Source organism: Ambystoma mexicanum, chromosome 10, assembly GCF_040938575.1.
Source record: "Ambystoma mexicanum isolate Mex_15411 chromosome 10, UKY_AmexF1_1, whole genome shotgun sequence".
NCBI classification, from domain to species: domain Eukaryota; kingdom Metazoa; phylum Chordata; class Amphibia; order Caudata; family Ambystomatidae; genus Ambystoma; species Ambystoma mexicanum.
In genome coordinates, this window is record NC_090932.1 from 1,170,535,435 (window position 1) to 1,170,555,545 (window position 20,111).

The 20,111-nt window shown below is 45.3% G+C and overlaps 1 protein-coding gene across 3 annotated transcripts in view; it reads right to left on the reverse strand.

Moving 5' to 3' along the window:
• Positions 1-20,111, reverse strand: part of LOC138492131 (uro-adherence factor A-like) — a 1,977,591-nt gene that overhangs the window by 677,748 nt on the left and 1,279,732 nt on the right. For all 3 annotated transcript variants that reach the window (XM_069619116.1, XM_069619117.1, XM_069619115.1), the window contains one exon: positions 7,741-7,860. In XM_069619116.1, the coding sequence (XP_069475217.1) occupies positions 7,741-7,860 (120 nt within the window). The remainder of the gene's footprint in view (positions 1-7,740; positions 7,861-20,111) is intronic.

The following is a 20,111-nucleotide window of genomic DNA, read 5'->3' on the forward strand; positions in this document are numbered from 1 at the left end:
GTTAAAAATAGCTGGTGCTAATCGGCAGCCTTGTTTTAAGCCAGTTAGGGTCATAATGGGATCCGTTAGTTCTCCTGCTTTATTCAGTCTTATACGTACTGTTGTCCCAGTATGAAGGCTCATTATGGCTTCCAAAATGTCACTAGGGGAGCCCCAAGCTCTCAATTTGTTCCAAAGAGTTAAGCGATTTACTGAATCAAAAGCCCTAGATAGGTCTACTGATGCCACATATAGTTTCTTACTGTGTTTCTGTATAGATCTTAATTTCAGTAAGTTTATAAGAAACAAGTTCAACGCTGTTCCAACACCTCTTTCAAAACCAGATTGCCACAGTTCACAAATGTTTAGTAGCTTGCAGCCAATTAGTTAATTGCTTCAACACTAAGGCTGCAAATATCTTTCCCATAACGTCAAGAAGGGTGATAGGCCTATAATTCCCTGGTTGGGACCTATCGCCCTTCTTGAAAAAGGGTACTATGATAGAGGGACTCCATGAGGCCGGTATTTCCTTCCGCAGCTTTATAATTTCGAACAAGTCGAACATGAAGGATGCCCATTCCTCTGGATTTTTTTTCAGAGTGATATTAGTTAGCCCATCTGGGCCACCTGCCCTTGAGGAACTTGCAGATTTAATCAAGCACAGAATATTTTCTCTACTTGTATCAAAAGTCCAAGGATTACTTTTCACAAAGTCAAAGTCAATACCAGTAGTGACTTTATCTTTATTTGAAAAGAGATTGCCAAAGTGAGAAATCCAATTAGCTGCTGAAATGGGGTTTGCCTGCAGCGATAGATTTGGGGCCTCCAGAGAATTAAGAATCCTCCACATCTCCCCTGTGTTTCTAGTAGTTATTAATTGAAGCATATACTCTGCATCCTTCTGGATTATAAAATGTTTATAAGATTTCAACCAATTTTTATGATTTTGTTTTGCCTTTTTAAAGGCTTCACGAGAGTTGGTAGATGGCGTTTTATAACAAACTCTTTTTAGTTGGTTCAATTTCTTTTTCCTTTCAAAAACCACAGAATCAAATTGATGTTTATGGCAAAATCCCATTTTTTCCCCCATGTTGTTTTTCTCTGCAAAAAAACAGAGGGAATTTGGGTACTGCAGATCTGCTCTTAAAGCAATTATATTTGTTGCTGTAACTCTAATACCATTTCTGTCAGGTAATACAGTTATATTACTTGGCCTGGGCTGATTTGGATTCTTACACAGGCCCCCCATTACTAGCATCAGGGGAATGTGGTCACTAAAGTCTGTTGATTTGACAACTAGGGATTTTATGTACGACTTTTGATTTCCTGATAGAAAAAAGTTATCAAGAATCTGCCTCTCCGATCCCCTTTTCCAAGTTTCATTAGGCAGAATGTCCCCAAATGTGCAGCCATTTAGAATCTCGATATTTCTGGAGCTAAGTTCCTTTCTCCATTTCCACCCCCTAAGAGTGGCTTCGTCCATGTTTGGTCAAGCCTTTTCCAGCAATATTCGATCTTTCCCAAAGCAATGTATATTAAGATCACCACATATTATAATTTTTTAATTCAACCTGTTGGCTCTTAATTCATCTATTTCATCCATCACCTCATCAATGAAGTTCTTTGCCATGTCTGAATTTGAATTCCAGTAAAGGTTACAAATTAACCAATCACCATGACCAGTATCGTCAGGATTTTGCTTTTCCAGCAACACAATTTGTATTAAAGGAGAAAAGTTTCTTGTCCAAACTACCTTAAGGCTGCATTCAACATTAAGCAGGAAGAGTAGGCCCGCCATTGGACAGCCTTTTTGACCATTAATGGCTGGAATTAGATACAATGTAAAGCCATTGAGGATTGGAATTTCCCTCAACCATGTCACTTGGAGACATACAGGTCTGAAGACTCGAAAGGCCCACTACCTTCCCCAATAAATGTCTGAAGCCCCTGGTATTCCAAGACATAAGAACGATGTCCTCTAAACATTCACTATCTTTGCTCTTTTGACATTAGGAATTTTGTGCCAAAGCTCCAGCAAGCCAATCCCATGAATCATTTTGTTGCTTTGACGAGTCACCCTTTCGAGAATAGGTCGTATTTGTACATTGTGGATTTTCAAACACCAGTTTCAAGTTTTTTAGTGAGGATATAGATTTATTTCTCATCGGTACAGAGGATTTTAGCCCACTCAGGTCTTTCAGCAGATGTTTTCTTGAAACAACGGATTCATCAGAGCTTTCATTTGAACATCTATCTACATCTTGGATTGAGAATCCCCTAAGGGTTAGTTGTTGAAGTTCTCCCATGAGTAGATCTTTAATCTTGTTAGCATACAGATGTAAAAACACCGTCTTTCTTTTATTTATTGGGAAATTCAATAAAATCAATGCCCTTTGATCGAATTTGCGTCAAGGCAGGAATGCTACTGAAGAGCCTCAGAACATTTTCTCTATTCATGATACTTGTCTGTTTAACTCTCGACTTTTTTGTTCCAAAGATTTGAAATCAACACGTAATGTCTTGAGTTGAGGAGTCCTCTTTGGGATTTGATTGGATTTAACCATGTGTACACGGGAAGTCACCTTTTCTCCCACTATGACAGTTCGGGATTGTCCATTCAATCTTTCCACTCCTATTACGCTTTTCTGAAATGATTTCACATTCATCACTGCTTTCATTTTCAATCACAACTATCGATTGACTACTCTTATGGTGACAAGCTCTTAAGACAGTCAAATGCTCCTCCAGTGAGTCCTCTTGCTGTTCATGCGCCGTAAAAACGTCATCCCATTCAACTGAGTATGTGGAGAGATTCATTAGATCATCAAAACATATAGATGTTTTTTCAGGGTCTGTATTTTCCCCCTGTACCTCTTTAGTCAACTGCTGCATTTTGGACTGGGTTCCTGCCTTCTCATTCTCCATTGGAGTCCTTATATCGGATTCATCCATAGGATCACATGAAGTAACACTATAAATTGCCCTTCTTTTGTTGTTTTTAGAGGGGCCTGGCATTCTGAAAGAGGTTTGAGAACTTTAAAGTTCTTAACTTAAGATTTTTGTCTGTATAAGTGAGCTGCTGGATTCACAATAGCTTTATTTACAGGGATCTTCTCTTTTCTTATGTTCTGGCTTTCCCTGCCGGTCAAACCATTCTTAAGACTTGATTTCGGAGAAGAGTTTGTTATTTTTGTGAATATCCCATAAGAAGACGGGGGCTGTAAGTCCAAAGGCTTCGTATCTATAAAATACTTATCAAAATTCAAAGCAGGCACGCTAGAACCAATTTCATTCAGTTGATCCGGTGTGAATGAAACCTTTTTAGGCACTGCAGCAGTAGTACAGCTTGTTTTAGAGTCATCATTCAGACTAAACTGTTTATTTAATGCCTTTAATCTGTTCACCTCTTCAAACTTTGTTTTAGCTAAGGAATTTAGCAAAATGTGTAGATCTCTATCGTTTCTTTCCATAGGAAGATCTTCATTATTCACCGCTGAAAGCCTCTGATTTATTAAGAAGGAGGCTCTCCTATTCTTTTTTTCCTTTATAAGGGGGCTCAATAGTATTTCTCAAAAATGTTGCAATCCTTTCCAAGCTTTTATCTTCATTTTCCTTTAAAGCAGTAATGAAGACTTCAATGAAGATGGTTTTAGAGTGTAGCATAGCCAGAAGAGTATTTTGATCCCGAATTTGTTCCGCCATCCCTTCATACAGCTTCATAAAGGGAGCCATAGTTAGAGAAAAGGATGCAATCATATTAGCATCTATAATAGGAACATTGGTGACTTGCTTCTCTACCTCAGAGGCTGCGAAGTCTAAAACTAGATCTTCATCTGTTATCTGGATGTTTTCAGAAGCATTTAAGTCTTCGGAACAGGATGTCATCCGTCTACGTTTAGAGGCCTGAGTGGGCCGGCTATGCCCTTGTCCGCAATTTACGTTAGGAGCAGTCACAGCATTTACTTTATCCAAATCCCTTTTCTGTAATTTGTTATCAGCTTGACTTGTAGACGGTGCTTTCCACCTAGATTCCGGCAACCTCCCCTCATGAGTAGTGCCCAAACTTTCCCCACCTTCAATAGGTATTTGTCCAAGTTTGTCTAGTTTATGTATATGGATAGGATTCGGCACAGATTGAATAATTGTTTCTTCCTTGTCCTTTCGGACGCCACTTCTTCCTGCTATTGGAGACATCATAATATCTGTTGTCAAATCAGAAGAGTCATTTTGATCAGAATTAAAATGTATATGTCCCGCATCATTGTCACTTCTGGAGCTTAGAGCCTATTTTGTCCGAGGATAAAAAAAAGTTTGCTTTGAAGAAGGCAAACTGGGTTTTAAGTCCTCTTGGCTTCCATATAGACGCTCCTACGGAAGGACATGACGTTTATTTGATTTGTTAAGTTTTAACGAACCAAACATATAAGATTTAGAAGAATTGGATTTACAGCACTAGAGTCCTTTTCTTGATGTTTCCCACTACCTTCTGCCGGGCCATGATTAGAAATTTCAACGTGCGACATGCCGGAATCCAAATTGCACAAATGCACAGACGAAAGAGCCACCGAAACGTTCTTAGTTATGGATTTTTGAATAGTATTTCCACTTAGAAGCGGTGGTAGCTCATTAGCAGGGAGGGGCTCCAAGATGTTACGGGGTGAGAGAGTTTTTGCTACAACCTCGACCTGTATGTCAAGCGGACATGAATGATGGACTTCTGGGAGGGGCAATATAGCTGAGACAAACAGTGTCTCTCGTAACATATTGCATTTCTCAATGGTCCAGTCACTCGTGTCCTCTAAAGTGCTACCAGACCCAGATTGATGATCAGCATTTGGTATAGAAACAAAGCCCCCTCCCCTTTCCTGGTACGTTCCAACCATAATGTCAGGGTACAGAAGAAGAAGGAAACACACCCCATGTCCCCACAAGTCAAAAAGAAAGGCTACTACGTAGTTTGCAGCGATGGAAGTCTCTCGTAGAATAAGACCGACTAACTGTTACCGCACAAAGAAGAAAAGTATTTTAGTACAGAGTGGTCCTGCTCCGCCCCTCCACTGCTCACTGCTGCTCTGTACGTGTGATATTACAGCACCCTTTGAAGCATGCAGTCCAACACAAGGGCCAGTACCTTACTTATTTTCCACAATCTTCTTCCACAAGATCAGCGACCAACATGACCAATGTTCCAAACGGACCTCCGACCGCCAACCCACCAAAACACCAAAACACTCAGCCTCACTCTGCGTCGCTCCGCTTGCAGGAGGACGCTTTATGCCACTTGGTAGTAGAGCTGAAAATAGGACTGCTTCTGCTTCTCGCCGTCAGTCAGCTCAGCCAAATAGGTGCTCAAGAAACAAAGCGGCTGGGGACACCAAAACACTCTTCCTCACTCCGCGTCTCCCTGCTTGCAGGAGGACGCTTTATGCCACTCTGTAGTAGAGCTGAAAAGAGGACTGCTTCTACTTCTCGCCGTCAGTCCGCTCGGCCAAATAGGTGCTCAAGAAACAAAGCGGCTGGGGACACCAAAACCCTCAGCATCACTCCACTTGTAGGCTTTTTAGGAGGCAGGAGAGGACAGAGTAAGGATTCTGCTGGGGGTCTTTACCCAAAAACTGCCAAGAGTTAGGCATTAAGGTGAAGAAAAGGATCAAGAGTAGCTTGCCCTTGAGAACCTAAACTGGGCCTGTGCAATGCTCAAAACTGAAAATAGAACTGTTGGCTGGGCAGGATTATGATTATTGCAGCCTGACAAGGACCTAACTAGGGGGAAAAGAGAAAATCCTACTGAGAAGAACAATAGGGTAAGAGGAGGAAATTGCAAACTAGGCCAAGATAAGAGCAGAAGGAAACTCCTTGGTAAATAGGAGAAACGTTACAAGGCCTTACTCTGTAAAGAACACCAATAAACCCCTATGGTATGACAGGCAATTAAATGGAAAGGTCTTGCTTAAGCAAGACCTTTCCAATCGAAAGCATCATGGATACAGAGTCAATGAGCACTACTCATCATTGAGGTTGTCAGCTAAGGCTATGTATAGCATGCTGGGGCGTTTAAGACCTCCCTAAGACTGTGTGTGCATTGATGCATGCTTTACTGGCTGCAGATGCCCCAGATATGTGTGGATTAGAATAGAGAACATATATTGGACTTGAGGCATTGGGTCCTCTTAGCATAGACCCTTGCTTAGATTTGATTTGCCCCACCATCCTGAAACCTGTTTCCATGAAATATCCTTTCTTTCTGTTGATTAGGTATTTCATGTGGGGGTTTGTCTCAGCCTGCCCCGACCCTAGGAATCGGGCTGCCCATACAAAACCTAGATGTAGACCCCAACAAGTTAGGCTGTGATCTGATCCAGCAAGACACTTTTTATTTGGTTCAAAATCTCTGTTCTGCCAATAAGGTCTATCTCTTTTCCCTACCAACCTCATATTTTTTGGTTTAATCCTGAATAAAAACTGTTATCCTTCATTGTTTATGTTTATAAGTCTTCTGGTCCTGCCTTCTCATGGCATAGGTCATATGTATGCAGGGGGTTTGTGAGTGCAAAATCAGTGATACACAAATGTGCTTGTTTTGCAAACACAAACGCAACATTTGTAATTTATAAAATGGCTACTACCACTGCTACTTGCAACGTCTATATTACAGGCTCATATTAGTCATAAAACAAAGGGGTCAAGAAGGAACTGGACTTCTCCCCCTTCTTCGGATATCCCTCAGAAATGACTCAATGGTTTATAACTGCTCAGGAGGACGTAAATAATGGCTTCTGATTGCACAGGGCAGTGGAAACTGTTCAAAAACTGCATGTGGCCTTTTGATAACTACTTAACTGTGCTTGAAGCATCAAGCAGCTTCTGGGCGCAGGCAGTGGTCCTAGAAGATCACTGCCTGAACTAGCATTTTGCACTGTGACCAAGCTCTGATTAACGGGAATAAATCGAAATGCAAGTCACAAGGAGGCTCACTCGCCTCTGCACTGCAAGAAGTACATATGATGCATCTGGTAAACCGTCTGAAACAATGGTTATACATTCCACTGGCGGATCCATTTTACATTCTGTCTTGGGGTCATCATACTGTGTGGAGTTATTATCAGCTTATACATCCTAAATAGATAAAATCTACTCATATCCCTTGAACGGACCTTTAAACCTTATGGGATCCTTACTCATTATTGAAAACCTTTTGGCTAACCGTGCTTGATCCTCTGATGAATATTATATTCTCAACGGGACTTAAAAAAGTTTATTTTAATTAGTCCTGGAGTTATTTTATGTATTTTACATTTTTGGCATTTGTTTTCTTTATAGTGATTTTATATGCCGATTCTGAGGTGGAGAAGTATGGAGATGGGTAATCAATTTCATGTTGACAGGCTGATTCAGACCAGAGTCGAAATACATAAGTGAGCATCTATTATACTATGAGGGATAGCGCTGTCTCAATAGTCTCGAAATACTTACAGGGTCCACATATTGACTTCTTTTATAGGCATAATTGCAGATTTGGCATTCAGACTGTCAGGATACCACCAGCAAAAGGTGCCAAGGGCCCAGGTTTGCCATAAAAGAAACAACTTTCTCCATTGTCTGGTGCATCAAAATGCTCTTTCATCTCAGGCAGCATAAATACTTTCAGAGATGCATCTGCTCAATTAGCAGGAGTATCTAAGCACAAACATCCTTATACACTCTTACTGCAATTGAGCTGTGATCCACTGGTAGTTGACCCACAGAACAAAATGACTTTACCGGTTTTCTACCATGTCGCGAAGAGTAGCAGGTGCACACGTTTTCATCTGTGCGACCATCAGTTGGATCCTTCCTTATGTTTCTCCTTCGAACCTTTGTGACAACTTCACTGTCGGTCAACTGCAGAGGAGAAAAAAACAATAGCTTTAAGAGTTCATTTATCGTCATTGCACCTCATTATAACCCCAGCACAGATTGAATTATTTTGAAAATGGTCTCTGAATCGTCCTAAATTAAAACTACACCTCAAACACTACTAATTTTAAGGACAAGTAGGAGAAACACAAGGTAGTTCAGTGAAAGACTCAGGGTTTGTTGATAGTTTAATGAAAACATAACATGAGCTCCAGCTGCATCCAGATGAATGTAGCCATATTACTCAGTCATGAGGTGTTCAGAACCTTGGTGATCACTACCCATAATGACATCATCAGGAGGGGAATGCCACATAATTATATCCATTCAATTAAGAATGGAACACCATCCTAATGAGAATACATATCCTATTGGAGGTGGTTTGGAATCATGCTACCATAACGGTATGTTCTTTTAACTTCACAATGCTTGAGGAATGCTTTTGTAAGTCCTAGACAGGTAGTTGTCTACAAACCTGAGGTGTTGCCTGTTGACATGTGTCTACAGTGACAAAATCACATGCATGAGGCTAGGGATGGGAGAAGGGGCCACCACTCCCTTTGGAATACTAGATCCGAGGGTAGTTCCCCATCACATCCATAAACCCGTGCATAGGGTGCCTCTCCTGCCCCATGAATGTTACTGTGTTTTTTCAATCAGATAGAGATATGGCAACGAGCACTGAGAAGCCGAAGTGGGGAGAGAGCAGAGCGGAGAAAGTGGAGAGAAGGAGAGAGAGTAGAGGAGGAGGTGGAGAGAAATATAGAGAGAAGAGGAGGAAGTAGAGAGTAGAAAGGGTAAGCAGAGATCAGGAGGTGAAAGATAGAGTGCACAAGGTGGTGAGGAGGAGGGCAAGAGGAGAGGATGTGCCAGAGAGTACAAAGAGAATAGGAAAGTTGAGAAGAGAAAGGACAACAATTGCATAGCGAGAGGGTGCTATGGTACACTGCAGTCTCGCTTGGTCCTTTCTCTCACACTGGAGGCTGATGTGCTAGGGAACTGTTACTGTATTGGTGCGCAGATTTCGACGCAACTGGGTGATGCGCTGCAGTGTCTCCCTGAATGCACCTCATTGTTTGGTCTTTGTGTGCCAGTTGTTAATTCCTTTTCACTCTACTCCCTCCAATGCGTGCATTGGTGGTGGATGAGCCCTGGCCATGGGAACACCTTAGCGACCACACCAACGTGGCACCTGCAGGAAAGCACACACCTTGACACCTGGTACCATGGATTCAATTCCTGAGCAGCCCCAGTGCTTCTGGGTTGAGTCTATCATCACTGGCTGCACATACAAGCGTAGGTCCCCTTCTTTTGACCATTGTTGTTTACGATTTCTCCTTTCCCAAGCCTATTTTCCTACTTGTGCCCGGTGCTTAGCTGTTAGCGTCTCTTCATTTCACGCACCGGCTCCTGCCTCGCTCTTCAGGGGTTTTGCTGTCTCTGGGATTCCTCAAGTCACCCTTGTGACATGTTAACATGGTAGGAGAGTCCAGGAGGACCATTGTGTGGCCTTGATGACAGTGACTTTAGGAGTAAACAAGAAAGATACTGAATCAAGAAAGAAGTGTGCAACACTATAAATCCCAGACACTGTGAGTGACTGTTTAACCTGCCAGGGAGGTAGTACCAATCTGAGGAAGAGAGCTAATGACTGGGGACCACGGCTCTGAGAAAAGGGAAGGACTCGGGAAAGACACACTGAGTTATTTGTAGAATAACTAACCCCATTCTGTGGACTCCATAAAAACGAATCCCTTGTTTAACACAAACATAAATAACGCTGAAGGAACTAAAAGGCCACCCTCACCTTAAAACAATTTTGCTAATTTCTGCCACCTTTCCGCAAATGCATGTGCCTACACTTAAACAAGATAAAACATCTAACACCTCAATTGATTAGATCTTGTTAGGGGCACGGCTGAGTTCTCAGTGCATGGGAAATAAATAAACTAAATCTATATTTGAAATTTGTTCAAGCCAATAGTAATTCCCTACTAGTAATTTCGCGCCTTGAAACGCTTGTGTATAGGCGCGTTACAAATGCCATATCATATCATACCCCATTTCAGTGAGCAGATTATTGAGTCCACTCTCCATGGCTGTGGGAAAGTTACCATTAATAGGCTTCATAACGATTCAACCAAAGGGTTTATTAGATTTGGTTCACTACCAATCGCTTATCCTTCCCCTAGGATCGCAGCTGGGCACAAATGTATGATCCGGGAAGTGAATCTGGAGCAATCATTGACTAACTTGGCTTCTAAGTCTCTATCAACAGTATTCACCCATTACTATTTGCGGAACACTAGGGTTTTCAATGTCATTCCGTCGCTTGAAGTCGACGGGGGACAGCTAGGATTACCTTTGAATTTGTGTAATTGTCGTTTGTGTGGAAATTGTAAGATGGAAACCTATAAATATCTGTTCCTATAGTGTGAAGCCTTAACTGTCATTAGAAGACCTTATTTGTTGGAAGGGAACGATGTTGGTGTACTTTAACTTATTTCTTTTTATTGGGTTTTTATTATCCATTTTCTGTGGCAGGAGAATTTTTACTGGATTGTATTGTACACAATGTTTTTTATTAAACTGTAATGTACTATTAAATAAATAAACACGATTTCAAATGACCACCATATATCAGCAGATGTACCAGACACGCCCTTACCAGCCCAAAGCCTCACTTAAGAAGGGAACTGGCAGTGCTTTAAGTGGGATGTGAAATTGTTTGTTGTGGGTTCTAACAACGAGGCAGAGGTTTTTTGGAAGAGGCAGGCGCATTGCTATCATTCATTTTACTGCACCCATCTCCCCCTTTTTTTTTATCTGTAGTGCCCACCCGTGCATAGAGCCCTTTCACCACATGCAGCTTCCTACACAGATAGGAGCAGCTGCATCGTGAAAGGGCTGCCTGCAAAGGTTGGCTCCTTGGATTAAGAAATAAAATGGGAGGTGGTTACAGCCAAATGAAAGTTAGCAAAGCGCCTGCCTCTTCTGCTTCCTACAAGAAGGCACTGACACCTTTGTCCCACCTTTGTAAGAAGTCACTGGGAAGACGTGCGCATTGCTAGCATTCATGTTGCCGCACCCACCTCTCCATTTGTTTCTTATTCTGTAAAGCAAACACCTGCAGGCAGTCCTTTCACTGGGCCCAGCTCCCTAAAGATATGGCCACCATTATCTTGTGAAAGGGCTGCCTGCCCTTTCACAAGATAATGTCAATGCCAGTACACAAAGGTTTGGTTAAAATGTAGGTCTAGTGGGGGAAGCCTCCTCAGCACAGCCCTGGCTCAGGAGCACTTTTTGGAGATGGCAGCCTTCTGCACCGGCAACAGCGCAGTTTAAGCACTGGAATCAGGTTGTGCACTCAGAAAGTGTATTTCCCAGGTTGGATGGACACAGCACAGAAGAGGAGTCAAACCACATACTCCGTTCCACAACTCTAAACCCTGAAAGCATAAGTCCCATGGTGGGCCACAAATACTGGTCAGTAGAGGTGGAGCAGGACAACTGGGAATGGCCCAAGTATTTCACGGTTGAAATGCCATACCGCCCCCTTGTCTGCACAATAACAAAGGGTTGGAAGAGCAACGCATATGAAAAAAAAAGTAGGCAACCCAACACAGAGCGTGAGACACATGCTTGCATAAGCCCGAACCACAAGCAAACAGCAAGGTGCAAGCTGGGCAAAGAATGCCAACAGAAGCCCAGCTACCCAGACGTGCTACTCAGCAACCACAACACAAACTACAGCTAACAAGCCCAACTACAACCCACCAAAATGTCAGAAGAAGCACGAGCAGCCGCAGGTGTGGGAGGAGAATCCCAGGTCGCCATTGGTGCAGGACCTGCGTCCAGATCGACATTCCTATGGCGACGCAACCCATTTATGCTACAACCATATCATGACCAGGGTCAGAGGTGGGAAGAATGGATGGAGGAGTTTGAGGATTTTATGAGGGCCATAGGTGACCAATACACACCCAACAAAATAGACATGTTTGCCAACCTTGACGGAAAGGAGATCAAAGGGATACTAAAGTCAATTCTGACGCAAGATAAAACTAACTACACACGCATGACGTCTGCCATCAACAGGAAATTAGTAATACCACCTAACAGAGACTACGAGAGATATGCTTTCAATAAATGTGTCCAACTACCACACACGACGGTAGGGGAATTTGTGGTAGTTGGACACATTTATTGAAAGCATATCTCTCGTAGTCTCTGTTAGGTGGTATTAATAATTTCCTGTTGATGGCAGACGTCATGCCTGTGTAGTTTTCCCCTCGGGTGCCCTGTTCAAGGGAGAACTTTAGAGAAAGCAGGAGGGATGTGACAAAGTCACATGCGTGAGGCTAGGGGATGGCAGTGGGGTGCATCTGAGGCCTGGGGAATGTTACCTGCACCAATGATGGAAAGATGGCACACACAGCAACTTGACTTTTTGGAACAGGCATTTTGGAACAAGAACAATATAAAAAGTCTGCAGTCACCTTTGCATGTGAAGTACTGAGCCCTCTTTTGATTACCTAACCTCAAACAGACCCACAAACTCCACCCACGACTGCCCCATTAATGGCGCAATGCTCCTATGTGACCATGCTTAGCCACACATACTTAAAACCTATTCCTGATGCCCCATTCTGCCATGCTACTCTGATTTATCAGGACATGCAGCAGGACCAGATGCACAAGTATATCTGGCTTTATCAGGAAGTACATTATAAAAATGAGAAGTCAAATGGTGAGCATACCGTTTCCAAGAGCTATAGGTAACATTTTCCAATGACCCACATCATGCAAATGACCCAGACACGGTGGAACATCAGATATTACAGACACCTAAAATGATTAATGACTGTATAATGGCACAAAGGGAATCGGAATATGATCAGATTTAAAGGCTTATGATCCACAGGCTTCTCTTGATACAGATGAAAAAGTGGATGAACTTTGTAGTACACAGCTGCTACAAAGCCAAATTGATTCCACAAAGGGTGCATGAGCTCCCTGCAACTCCCTGCCTAAGGTTCTGAAATGATAGCCTTCCCATACTGTCTACATCTCCTGCTTTCCAGCCATTGCTTAGTCGTGCTGATGGGCCTGGCACAAAACCCAGTCTCTAGCCCTCGATGTTCTGCCACATACTTGTTCCTCCTCCCGCTTCTCTCAGGAATATGATTTTGTTATCTCACAATGGCACACTCCATATGCCTCCAAGGAACCTCGCATCATCCTGCACTGTCACTTCCTGTTTCTCCTCCAACTGCCTCTCCTTCCTCCTTCCAACCTCCCATGACTGCTTCTTCTCTAGGGGTATTCTGTCTCTCCTGTCCCCACTCCTCAAAGGCCTTCTGAAACCGTTCCTCCTGATGACACTCTCTCTTGTTGTCTTTACTTCTCCTCATGTACTTCCAACAACTCTTGTAATTTCCCCTCCTCCTGCTTCCATCTTCTCTTCATGCTTCATTCAACTTTCATGGTCCTTCAACATCCCCTGCTCCTTCAACTCCTCCTGCTCATTCAAATCCCACTGCACTACCCGTGCACCGCCACCTACCCCTGCAATGACAACTCCTTCTGCATCTCCAACTGCTACTGAACCTCCAACTCCTCCTGCACCTCAACTTCTCCAAACATCTTTCCCAGCAAGAGATTTTATTGTGGTTTTTCCCCTCGTTCTTGGCACGGCTTGTGGCAAGGACACGTAGTTATTGGTTGGGTGGTGCAGGATTCCTGTGCTCTGATGCGAACTGATCCACTTGAATGCTGTTTCACCATCTTGGTTTCAGTGGCACTGGCATTACGTGCAGTGACAGACACGCTGCACTTCACGAGCAGACCCTGCAGGACCTATGTCTTCTCTGAGATCTCCAGCTCAGGCTCTGGTAGCAGCAAGTGGAATGGCTTCTCGTCTGGTAGTTCTGAGATGAAATCCGTATGAACTAAACACTACAGGTTCAATCTTACAGGGCCCGTGGTATTCAACCTGACATTCTCAGTCTACTTTTTTTTGTTTTAAGGGCCTGTACCTGCTGCATGAGCCATGGGGCAGTCACAAAGTCCCCCTGTGTTGTGGAGGGGGACCACGGACTCCTCCACATAAAGCTACAAGGCCTTGCATCATAAAGTGGGTGCTGGGGTCCGGCTGTCTAAGTTTTACCTCCACACACCTTAAGGGGTAGGCACGAGACCACTTCACAGATATCTAGGCCAGCGAACAACAGGATTGCCAATGCCTTCATTGACAAAAGGCCCATGACAAAGGGGGCAACTTGACATGTAAGAAACTCAGAGAAAGAAAACCTGAGGACAAACACTTCTTGTCACAGATAGCCAATCTCAGTGCTGGATGTCTTCCTCTGTCATTATTCTTCTTCACAATCTCCATAGCAGTGCACAAATTCCCAGCAACCAAAGTTTAAGTATTTTGTAATTATGGTATTAAAAAGTCAGAAGCTGGGGTCGGGGGGTGTTTGAGAGCCTGGGCAAGATGTCAGGCTCCATGTGAAGCTCTGCAGCGACAGCTGCATGGTGATGCAAGCCTGAAGACCTGCGGCATGCCGGCAACCTGCTCAGAGCGCTGAACACTCCCGCTGGGGCCGCTGACTTTGGACGCAGCTGCTGGCCTCGCCGCAGCAGTGGGACCCTAGCTGCATGGTCTGGATGGCAGCGCTGCATCTCACATAGACTCGGCCGACCCGGGCCCTGGAAGACACTGAAGGCGACGCACCCCGTGGGGGACAGGGGGCTGAGATGCCACCACTAGCGGCAGCAGATGGAAGAGCAAAAGCAGGTGAAGGAGGCTCACCTGCACCAAATGAAGACGCCACCGCGAATGGTGTGGAGCCGTACAGCCTGGCCTCAGAACGGCCTGTGAAGTAAGTGGCTCCCCACCCCTGCAACCTGCACACACCAACCTGGTGCGCTCTGGAAACCCTGCTGTGAAGAACCGGGCCGCTGGTGGGAACCCGACCCCTGTGGTGTCACACTGCTGCCTGTGGGGGCCACAGTCCTCACATAACTGGGCCGCGCTAGACTGCCTCTGCAATCATCGTGGCCACCAGCATATGCATTGGGAATTCCCAGGAAGAGACGCACAACCTGCTACTGGATAACCACTGGGAGGAGAGCGCTGGCACTGGTCTGCCACTTGGGGGACAATTGATTTTATGGCAGGGTTCTGCTCGAGTAGGAGCAATGCTGAAGGGACTGCTGGATCCTATGGGCTGCGATCAAGAAAACCGCTCCCAATTTAATAATGTCTGCCTAGTCGGCCTGCCGGAGGGCGCAGAGGGGAATGATATGGAGGGCTATCTCCCGGCGACGCCTGCCCCTAGGTTATTACCTTTCACTTTTTGAAGTTCCAACATAAATTGACTGTTCTTAGAGCCTATCACCATCATGGCCCCATTAGGCTGGGAGGAGTGCAGACCCAGCTGTTTAATGACTTTTCGTTGGAAGTCTCCAGGCACCGTAGGGAATTCAATCCGGTCTTCTCGAAGCACTGAAGGGCTCATCCCATCGTTACTACCTGAAGTTCTGGGAGGTCTGGTGCTTTCAGCTGGGGGAGAGGTGGCACTCGTTTGACTCTCCAGCCAAGGCTGGCGATTCCAGGGCTGAAATGATATCCTGGGTCCAGATGCTATTCCCGAACTAGAGGAGCAAGCCATTCCCTCTAAAGAGGACAGTATGGAGCACAGTAGGGCTGCCCAGAGCTAGAAGTGGCAGAAGAAGGGTAGACAGCCTAAAGCGCTGCCAAAATCGTTGGATGGTGGGATGCCAAACAAGGCACCAGGCTGAGTCGGGGATCCAGCAGTTTGAAGCAGCAATGTGGCTGAAGGGTGGGGTGGCATACATTCTGTGAACTCACCTGACGCTACAATGGGTGTCATGATGACAGTTACTAGGGGGGGTCATGGTCACATATGGCCTTTGAGCGCCATTGAACTTGATATTTGGAACTGGGGCAGAAACATGGGTCGAAACTGTTGGATCTGTTAGCTGCTAGGCGATTCGGCTAGCTGTGCCCCTTAGTTGTGGTAATTATGTTTGAGTGTGACGACCTAGATGCTGCAGAGATTCACAATCTTTTGTAGTGCTGGAGCGAGACCTGTGGAGTCTTGCCCATGTGCTCGGCATCGCTGTTCACTTTTCGTATCGCTTGCAGGCTCAATGTTTGACTGTTTCTCCAGTTTCATATTGTTGTTTTGGGGGGAATGAAGTGGAGCTACATGATGGATCCCCCCAAGAGCCAGCAGGGTAGATATTTGGGTCGGTCTGAGGATCACTGAAGATGAGGGAAACATCGGGGAGGGGGGCATCCATGAAATCTGTTAGCACTGCACTGCCCAGGGAGGAGCAGGAGGCTGAGGCGGGGACGATCTTGAAGTGACAGGCCCCCAACATGAGTAAGCTCCCACTGATATTCCTGAACATTTAGTGTCTGGGCAATCAGATAAAGCGCCAGAGGATGTCAAACCTGCTGAGGTACAAGGGGGGTGGACATAGTCTTCTTACAAGAGACCCATATGGATGTGACAGAGTCGGGGAAGCTGGTACGGGGATGGGTGGGGCTGGCATTTCATGCTCCCTTTTCACAAAAGTGGGGGTGTCCATTCTCCTTCATAAAAGACTCATCAACCCTGTCTGACCCTGATGGGTGTTATGTGATGGTAAGGGGACTGCTTTTCTAGCAATTTGTCACACTATTGAACATCTACGGGCCAATCGAGGACAATGCAGGCTATTGTGCCGATTTGTTCACTCTGTGCGCTCCCTATATGGGGCCCCTGACATTTGTGGGAGGGGACTTAAACATTGCCTTGGCTCCAGAGGTCGACAGGCACCCACTGCACTCACCTCGTGTGAGGGCCCTTGGGAAGACTAGGGCCCTGCTGAGCTTGATGGAGGAGCTCCACCTGGAAGACATGTGGAGGGAGATACACCCTCAGCGAATCACCATGGCAGCTATGATCGCCTTGATTACTAGCTGTTGGCCTCATCCATGATGTCGATGGTGGAGCAATGTGAGATTGGGCCCATTACCATCTCAGACCATGGCCTAGTGGTGTTTCAGATCGTGTTCCCGGTGGAGAGAAACCAATCCCCACTGTGGCATTTGAACCTCGCCCCCCTGCAATCAAGCATCTCGAGCAGCACATAGACTGCTTTTGGGAAGAGAATCTGACAATGGGATACACAGCGGTCAGATGCTGGGACTCCTTTAAAGCCTCCCTTCAGGGGCAGTGTATTGCCAAATGGGCCTTAAAATTGAAAGAGTGGCAGCAACGCATGAAACACTCTAGGTGGATCTTCAACGCATGGAGAGGGCCCATACGGCCACGCATGACCGCTCTCTGTAAAGTAAAATCAAGGCCTGCAGAAGGGAGCTCATGGACTGTACTACGAGGCACACAAAATCTTTGCCAGATGTGCCCAGTCCTTCTTTGAAAATAACAGTCGCCCGCTCTGACCTATGGCGGTCCTCTTGAAGGTTTGTCAAAGAGCGCAACTTATTGGTGCGATTAAGTCCAAGTCTGGTTCGCTCCTTTCCGATCATAAGGTGATTAACTAGAGGTTTGTAGAGCTCTATCAAGAGCTGTATGCAAAGCCGGTGCCGGCAGAAGAGGGGGCAGAGCTGGCCTTCCTCAAGAATCTTGGGCTGCCGCTTGTATCAGGGGACGACCTTGAGTGGCTGAATGCTCCTATGGAGGAGGGGGAGATAGCAGCAGCAATGGCGGGCTAGGCGGGTGGCAAGGCCACCGTCCCAGATGGCCTCCTGATCGATCCATATAAAGCCCTAGTCGATAAACTGACTCCCAGATTGACTACAGTGTTTGAGGAGGTCAGGACCAAGGGCGCTCTGCCGGACTCCCTTCTAGAGGCCAACATCATTGTCTTCCACAAGCCGGACAAGAACCCCACAGAGTATAGCGCCTATAGGTCGATATCCCTTAATAATACAGACGCTAAGATTTTGGCCAAGAGTCTGGCGCGATGGCTGGACCGTGTTCTCCCAAAGTTGGTCCATTCATATCAGACAGGCTTCATCCGTGGCTGCCATTCATGTGATAATATGAGACGCTTATTGAATGTGGTGCCCGTGAAGATATTGCTGTATCCCTCGATGCCGAAAAAGCATATGATAAAGTCAAGTGGAGCTATAAATTCACGGTTGTGTAGACTTTTGGCATTGAGGGATATTTTCTGGATATGGTGAGACTACTATATTGCACCCCATGGGCCTCTATGGTTACTAATGGGCTCATCTCGGCCCCCTTCAACTATATACGGGTATGATGCAGGGCTGCCCTTTGTTGCCGCTCCTCTATGCCCTGGCCATAGAACCTCTGGCGGCCAAGATCCGATATGACAGTCTATTGAGGGGTATTATGAGATCCGGGGTCGAACACTGTGCTTCCCTCTAAGCAGACGACGTCCTGCTTTATGCGGCGGACTAGCGAACTGCATTCATTCTTGAACACTTTCGGCCAAGTTGCTGGATATAAAATCAACTACGACAAGTCGGAGATCCTTTCGCTGCGGCGTGATAACTCGTGAGACCCGGGGGGAATGGCCCTGTTCCGATTGCAGTCGAACGCTATCAAATACCTAGGCATACATGTGGGCGCCTCTGTGGTAATGCTGGTTTGTGACAACCACTGTAAGAAACTCATGGTAAAGACAGACACAAGTGATCACAGTTCAAGGGTGTTTATTAAACTGAAAATGCAGAGTGGAAAAACATCTAACCTAAGCCTAAATCTAAGATGGGAGCAAGCTTCGACCATCAAATGAAAAATAAGGCAGTCCTTGTGGTGTCTTGTCAAAGTAAAAGGCCAATACTAAAAAATAACTATTGCCAAATCCTTACAACTAATTACAGAAAGAGTATGGGATAGGGTTTTCAATAAAGAAAGTGTTCACAAATAATAAGTCAGGATGTGATTGCCAGGGGTCTCCCTTCCCCACGTTTTGAGTACGGGACAGAGTGGATCTCCTGAAAAGAGCACACACTTGAGCTTTCCCAGCACGAGCCGATAGTACCGTACCACCTATCAGGTTCTTCGATGGTTAAGTCTCTTTTCAACAAAAGTCTCTTGCCTTCGAGGGCCTGATATTCAACAAACAAACAAAAAGTTACTTTCCAAAATGGGCTTTGGAGGATGACTTTTAACCTCTGGATCTCCCTCTTTCGGGCTCAGACCCGTCTCAGACGCCAGCCTCCCTCTTTCGGGTTCAATATGGGTTTTCTTGCATTCACAAATCTTAATGTCTTATTAAACAGTTCTTCAGGCTTTGCCCCTTTTTGTCGGCATGCCTCTGGTTCACTATTGCCAACGTTTGCTAAACAGTTCACTGTGGACATCCCTCGCTCGGGTTCACTCCTGGTAATACACTGTTCATAGGGACTTCAGACTTTGCCCCTTTTTGTTAGCATCCCTCTGCCGGGTTCACTCTTGCTAACTTCTGTTAAACACTGTTCATAGGGACTTCAGGCTTCACCCCTTTTTCGTCAGCATCCCTCCGTTCACTCTTGCCAACTTTATCAATCGTGCCTTTCTCATTCAATTCGTACGATGCAGGATTCAATGCCCCAATTCTTACGATACGAGGTTCACTTCCCTTCACTTCACAATCATCTGTCAGTAAAAGACTTCTGACTGTACAGAGGATTTTACAAGACCCCTGTATGACCACTTTGACCCCCTTTTTGCCTTTTCCCAAAGCCTTCTGGTTATGGCAGTTTCAACAATCGGGTAATCGCCCAGAGTTTCCTGAGCAAGCACACACATGGTGCCGGACTCCTCTGTTGCTGGTTTCCCCCTTCTAGCATCAATAGCTCTTTATGTTTTCACAGTTAAATTAGCTGCTTGCTACTTTTCATTCAACACAGTTCGGTTTCTTATTGATTCACCCCCCAGTTATGATGAACCGTCTGGCTTTCTTTTTCTCTTTGGAGACAAGGTTGGCACCACAGAGACAAGCGTATCTCCCAGTCTTGGTAATCAGCGGAGGAGGGTCTTGTGTACCATTGACATCTGCTGCAACACACGCTGGCTATTGTTCGCGGTCTTACGATTCCTTTTGCAGAGGTTTCATGGGCCTCAGTCGGAAAGGGCAAGGTCACTTCTCTCCTTGTCACCCTCTTGGTATGCGCCGTCTTTCTTCTCCTCTTAAACTGCTGTGCTGAGTTAGCTCTCACGTCGTGCGGTCTGCTTTGCTCA